General features: G+C 40.0%; 1 protein-coding gene across 1 annotated transcript; it reads left to right on the forward strand.

Moving 5' to 3' along the window:
- Positions 1-323: 323 nt before the first annotated feature.
- On the forward strand, positions 324-1,450 carry LOC123601272 (olfactory receptor 56A3). The gene has a single exon (XM_045484291.1). The coding sequence runs from the start codon at positions 324-326 to the stop codon at positions 1,263-1,265; it is 942 nt and encodes a 313-aa protein (XP_045340247.1). The 3' UTR covers positions 1,266-1,450.
- The last annotated feature ends 6,029 nt before the right edge of the window (positions 1,451-7,479 follow it).

Genomic DNA, 7,479 nt, shown 5'->3' on the forward strand with positions numbered 1-7,479 from the left:
CTATTTTATCACAATGTTCAAAAGTAAAGATGCTGCTCCTAGCTAACTGAAATTACTAGTTCGATTTTATAAGATTGTTTCATTAAGAAATTAGAAATATTCAGGAAATGAGGAGAAACAAAATTTGCTGAAGATTTAAATGAATTTCTTTTTCTGTATGTAACATGCAAAATCCCCAGTTAAGGCAAAATAACCTGCTGGAGCCATAAGTTACATCCAATGAAGTCGAATTTTTTTCTTTCATTTTAACCACAGTCAGAGGTTAATTTTGATCCTAATTTTTTAGATCATCAAAGAAAATCTGTAGAAACAGAATCCACAAGATGACAACTCATGGAAATGACTCCACTAGGGTTTCAGACTTTCTCCTGAATTGTTTTGTCAGGTCCCCCAGCTGGCAGCTCTGGCTGTCCCTGCCCCTCAGCCTCCTATTCCTCCTGGCCATGGGGGCTAACGTTATTCTCCTAATCACCATCCGGCTGGAGGTCTCTCTACACCAGCCCATGTACTACCTGCTCAGTATTGTCTCCCTGCTGGACATTGTTGTCTGCCTCACTGTCATCCCCAAAGTCCTGGCCATCTTCTGGTTTGACCTCAAGTCCATCAGTTTCTATGCCTGCTTCCTCCAGATGTACATCATGAATTGCTTCTTTGCCATGGAGTCCTGCACATTCGTGGTCATGGCCTATGACCGCTATGTAGCCATCTGCCACCCACTGAGGTACCCATCCATCATCACTGACCAATTTGTAGTCAAGGCTGCTGTCTTTATTTTGGCCAGGAATGCACTTCTTACTATGTCCATTCCCATCCTCTCTGCCCGGCTCCATTACTGTGGGAGAAATGTCATTGAGAATTGCATCTGTGCCAATATGTCTGTCTCTAGGCTCTCCTGTGATGATGTCACCATCAATCGCCTCCTCCAGTTTGCTGGAGGCTGGACACTGCTAGGATCCGACCTCATCCTCATCTTCCTCTCCTACACCCTCATACTGCGAGCGGTGCTGAGACTCAAGGCAGAGGGTGCTGTGGCCAAGGCCCTGAGCACATGTGCCTCCCACTTCATCCTTATCCTCTTCTTCAGCACCATCCTTCTGGTCTTCGTGCTCACTCATGTGGTGAAGAAGAAGGTCTCCCCTGATGTTCCAGTCTTGCTCAACGTCCTCCACCATGTCATCCCCGCAGCCCTCAACCCCATAGTGTATGGAGTGCGGACCCAGGAGATCAAGCAAGGAATCCAGAGATTACTGAAGAAAGGGTGGTAATAAGGACAACAGGATCTCTGCATTTCTAATACATGATGACTTATAAATCAGTTAATGGAAAATTGGGTTGAAACTCATAGCTCAAATAAATTGAGATAGTAAGTTCAAGGAAAGAAGTAAATTTAAATCTGAAACAATTTCTTGACTCTATCCCTCTGCTTCAAATCCTAATGTTCCCCCAAGAAAAATCTCTCATTTCTGTGACTTTTTAAAAATTTTTCCCAATCTTTGGAGTTCTATTCTGTCTAAAATATGAGAACTCAGGAGGATGAACTCTATAGTTGAGAAATAAATCCCAGTTAATACTGTATTTACTATTTCTATACAAGTAATTTTTTAAATATAAAACTGTGGGTATTAATGCCCTTGGTTGTAACATTGTTATTAATTTATTACTGTTTTTAACCTAGTTGCATGATGCCGTTGAAAAAGACCACAGTATTTAAATGTCAGCTCTGAATGATGAATAATAGCTAGAGTCCATAAGTAAATCTCTTTCCATTACCTCCAACTAAGCCAGTAATTTTCTTCTCTTCCCATCTTTGCCCAAGCAAAGACTGTGCCTTTTCTGGGGCAACCCTCAGAGGGCTAGAGCTCTTGCAAGAATTGCTCACATGTGGAGAAATGAGATTTACTGGGTTTCAGAGAAGCTATCACACAAAGCCTCCTCTTTGGTGTCCTCACACCAGTGTCTGTGCTTGAAGCTTCATCTTCAGAATTCGAAGACTCACTCTGCAATGTGCGTATAGGTTTCTGCTTTGGTGTACTAACATGTCACAGCATCAGAAGATGTCCCAGCAATGAAACTTTAAGCTTTTAGGGCCTACTATTAATTAAGCAAAGATTTCCTAGGCAACTGCTCTGGTATAGAAACTTTGTTAGAGTTTGAGGGCACAAAGATGCACAGAACAAATATGCAATCATTGAGGAATGCATATGCTATTTTTTAGACAGAATATAAAGCAATCTAGGCCCTATAAAGTTGAAGAAATATTTTCTTCTACATAGAAGGAGGTGGAAAGAAATGAGGTATAAATAAGCACAGTAAGCAACTTACAAAAGAGAAAATTCCTGAGATGGTGAGTTAGAAGTTCTGAACTCTAGTACTTGCACAACCACATACAAGATTGTGACTGGAAACAAATCAGTAGCCTCACTGAGTTTCAGCATCTTCATCTGTTACATGAAGACAGTGAACTAGTTATTTTAAAACGTATTGCTTGTTCTAAGAGTCTATGAAACCATGTTTTGCCTTTAGATAGGCAAACCCTCTCCTTTCTCCTTTCTCCCTTTTTTTGTTCAGTCCCTGTGGCTGTTTCCACTTTTCCACTGTCTCTCCAGCTGCTTTTTTGGGGGATGGGGAGGTGGGGAGGGGTGCTTTTCCCATACTCTCCCCACACCCACCCACCCCCACCCACCTGTCTCCATCCTCTATCCACAAGCAAAAACAGCTCCCTGCCCTCCACGGCTTCTCTCTTCCCCTGTTCACCTCTCTGAGCCGCGTACCTGGCTCGGTTAATCATCAAATCAGTTTTCTAGGTGTGCAAGATGGTTTAGTGTTGATCTGGCTGCGTTTCAGAGACAAGAGATGCAAAAAAACTTCCATGCTTTTCCGACACCTTGCCTCCTCCCCTAACAGGTAGGTGGAATACAGCCATAGACAGGGTGGGGCAGAAGCCCAGGGCAGTGGCCACAGGGGAGATCTGCAAGCAGCAGGGCCTGTGACAAAGAACAAATGGCTATTAAAAGGTGACTATCAGGATGCCTGGGTGGCTCAGTCAGTTAAGAATTCGACTCGCTCAGGTTACGATCTCGTGGTTCATGTGTTCAAGCCCCGCATTGGGGTTCTGCACTGCCGGTGCTTCTCTCCAGTTGCCCCTCCCCCAGCTGCTCCCTCTCTCTCCCTCTCTCAAAAGACACAAATAAATAAACTTTAAACAGTTAAAAAATAAAATTTAGAAAGAAAACAGGTGGCTATCAGTCAAGACCTGGCAAAGGACTAGAGATCAATGTAGAGCTAGTAAATGGGAACTCACATCAGAACCACAGCAGGGACACAATCCTACAAACCAGAGACATACAGGAGAAGAGGCTGGAGTTCAAATTCTGGACCTATTATTATAATGGTACTATAGATGGAATGCTACAGCACAGAGAACATTATATCTTGGGAAAATTTAATTGGAGTGGTGCTCAACATTAAGCATCTTCTTTAAATATTGATTGATTGCATAATTTCATCCTCATTACTCCTAGACTGGACGCCAGTGGAGGCAGATCTGAGCTGAAGAGAACATTATTAAATCTGGCTAGGGTAGCTGTAAATAAAGGAGACCTAAAACAATTACCTTTTCCCATACACCTTACCAGGTATTCCAGGATCTCAGATGGGGTGGCAGGGACAGCGGCACATTCAGCCTGGCTACCGAGTGGTTTCAAGTTTTCTATTGACTACATATTTAAAAACATCTTGCTGTATTAATGTCTTTATTTAATTTATATTTTTAGTGAGGTACAATTTACATAACAGTATATTAATTTTAGGTGTACAATATAATGATTTTATATTGTATATATTGCGAAATGATCACTATGGCAAGTCTACCTAACATCTATCACCATACATAGTTACATTTTTTTTATGATGAGAACTTTTAAGATCTTCACTCACAGCAACTTTCAAATATACAATATAGTTTTATTAACCATACATGCCCATGACTTACTTGCTTTATAACTGAAAGTTTGTACCTTTTGACCCCTTTCACCCATTTCACCCATTCCCCCCACCTTTGGCAACTATCAATCCGTTCTCTGTTTCTATAAGCTCAGGAAGGGGAGGAGTTGTTTGCTGTTTGTTTAGATTTCACATGTAAGTAAGATCATATGGTATTTGTCTTTCCCTATCCAACATATCTCACTTAGCATAATCCCCTCAAGGCCCATCCATGTTGTCACAGGTGGCAAGATTGCTTTTGGCTGAATAATATTCCATTGTGTGTGTGTATATGTATCACATTTTCTTTATCCATTTATCTGCCAATGTGCATTTAGGTTGTTTCTATCTCTTGGCTGTTATAAATAATTCTGCAATGAACATGGCAGTGCATCTATCTTTTCCAGGTAGTGTTTTCATTTTCCTCAGATAAATGCCCAGCAGTGGAATCGAGGGATCATTGAGTGGTTCTATTTTTTTTTTTAATTTATTTATTTGGGGGGAGGGAAGGGCAGAGAAAGAGTGGGAGAGAGAGAATCCCAAGCATGCTCCACACTTCCAGCACAGAGCCCAATATGGGGCTCAAACTCACAAACCATGAGATCATGACCTGAACCAAAATCAGGAATCAACACTTAACCAACTAACCCAACAGGGTGCCCCATGGGTAGTTCTATTTTTAAGTTTTTGAGGAACTTCCATATTGTTTTCCACAGTGGCTGCACCAGTTTGCATTCTCACCAACAGTACATAAGAGTTCCTTTTCTCCACATCCTTGTTAACACTTGTTATTTCTTATCTTTTTTATTTTAAATTTATTTATTTAAATTCAAGTTAATTAACATACAGTGTAGCATTGGTTTCAGGAACAGAACCCAGTGATTCATCACTTACAAATCTTACCTTTTTGACAATATCTATTCTAACAGGTGTGAGGTGGTATCTCATTGTGGTTTTGATTTGCATTTCCTTGATAATTAGTGATGTTGAGCACCTTTTGACGTACCTGTTGGCCATCTGTATGTCTTCTTTGGAAAAATGTCTATTAGATCCTCTGTCCATTATTTAATCAGATGTTATTGCTTTGTTTTGTTTTGTTTTGCTTTTGAGTTGTATGAGTTTGTTATATATTTTGAATATTAATCCCCTTATCAGATATATGATTTGCAAATATTTCCTCCTATTTAATAGGTTGCCTTTTCATTTTGTCAATGATTTCCTTTGTTGTGCAGAAGCTTTTTAGTTTGATGTAGTCCCAATAGTTTATTTTTGCTTTTGTTGCCTTTGCTTTTGGTATCAGATCCAAAACACCATTGCCAAGACTGATGTCAAGGAACTTACTGCTTATGTTTTTGCAACTCTTTAAATGTTAGAGTTGTATCCTCTGGGGTGCCTGGGTAGCTCAGTCAGTTAAGTGACTCTTGGTTTCATCTCAGATCATGATCTCATGGTTCATGAGCTTGAGCCCCACATTGGACTCCACACTATAAGTGCAGAGCCTGTTTTGGATTCTCTCTCCATCTCTGACCCTCTCCCCTGCTCACACTGTCTCTCTCTCAAAATAAACATTTAAAAAAATAAAATACAAAGTTATATCCTCTATTTTGAATATAAGAAGTCCATTACTCTGCTAAATTATGTTAATGAATGCTTTTATTCTAACAAAAATGACATAACTTTTAATGTTTGCTGAAACCAGCATATGAAATTTCATCAACAAATAGTACTATTTGGGGGGTGGGTTGTGCTTTTTGTTTTTTTTTTTTATTTGAGATAGAGAGAGAGAGAGCATGCCTGAGTGGGGGAGAAGGGAATAAGGAAGACAGAGAGAGAGAAAGAGAATCCTAAGCAGACTGTATGATGAGCATGGGCTTGATCCCACAACCCTGGGATCATGACCTGAGCCAAAATCAGGAGTCAGATGTTCAACTGACTGAGCCACCCAGGCACCCAAAATAGTACTATTTTTAGATCAAGATTCCATAACCCAGATGCCACATAATGTGATCAAAAGTTTTGAGACAGTCAAAATTATTCACTGAAAAAGCACCTACTATGTGCCAGACAAAATGCCAGATACAAAGAAGAATTAAAGAGCTTCTGATTTTAATGAGATTGTATTCTTTTGGGAGTGGCAAACAAGTATGGATCCAGGATACCCAACACATCAATAAGTTTCTTGAAGAAAGGTATAGAAATAAGTGGATAATTCATCAACATAATTCATATCACTCATCTAAATAGGATTTAAATCCTACCTATATACTCCGATGACTCAAACTTCTGTCGCTAGCTTAGATCTGGTCCCTGAATAGTGCCATATGTACAGTTGCTTACTTTTACTTCTCTATTTGGATATTTAACAGTCATTTTAAAAGTACAGTCATTTGGAGGAGTTTGGTATGGAAATAGAGTTAGGTGTCCAAAGCCAAATTTCTGATATCACATATAAAACTGGCTCCTCAGTTAATGGCAATTCTGCCTTTCCAACTGTTTTGCAAACAGCCTTGAAGAAGCAGACTCTTCATTATAGAGAACAAACTGATGGTTACCAGAGGGGAGGTGGGGGAGGGCAGATGGGTGAAATAGGTAATGGCGATTAAGGAATGCACTTGTGATGAGCACTGGGGTGTTGTATGGAAGTGTTGAATCACTATATTGTACACCTGAAACTAATATTACACTGAATGTTAACTACCTGGAATTTACATAAAAACTTAAGAAAAATAAAGGCTTGGAGTCATCCTTTACTTCTCTCCATCTTTTATATCCTACTTATGGACTCTCAGCAAATCTTTGACCCATAACTTCAATTTTTACTCATCACCTTAATCCAAGCCATTATTACATTTCACCTGGATTACTTAAATTAAGTCTTGGGGTCTCTGGGAGGCTCAGTGGGTTGAGTGGGGTGCCTGGGTGGCTCAGTAAATTGAGTGTCTGACTTTGGCTCAGGTCATAATCTCACAGGTTCATGAGTTTGAGACCCACATCAGGCTCACTGCTTTCAGTGTAGAGCCCACTTTGGATCTTCTTTCCCTCTCTCTCTGCCCCTTCCTTGCTCACACACACTCTCTCTCAAAAATAAATAAAACATTTAAGAAAATATTGTCTTCATTGGTTCCCCTGTTCCTACCCACATCCCCCATGTTATATTTAAAGTGCTGTCTCATCCTTGCCCTAGGAATTAAATGTGACAGTTACTCAGAATGTAAAGACTAAGAAGTATGTGGAAGGTATTAAATAATTATTTAATGAATGGGTATTGAAGGATCATGATGGCAACGGGTTAGAATAAAAAGGTAATTGTTGCCTAAACATATGTTCAGTGAGGATTTGAGGAGGCGATAATGAGGGTAAATATTATGACAGTGTCTGCAGAAGGTTTAAGTTCAAGATGAGGGTAGCAGCATGGATGTCATATGTGTTCCTCGGGCATTTAGATGAATCTATCACTAAGACAGACTTTCATAATCCTGGATCTTTGACTCCTATCTC

This window comes from Leopardus geoffroyi, chromosome D1 (genome assembly GCF_018350155.1).
Source record: "Leopardus geoffroyi isolate Oge1 chromosome D1, O.geoffroyi_Oge1_pat1.0, whole genome shotgun sequence".
Taxonomy (NCBI): Eukaryota; Metazoa; Chordata; class Mammalia; order Carnivora; family Felidae; genus Leopardus; species Leopardus geoffroyi.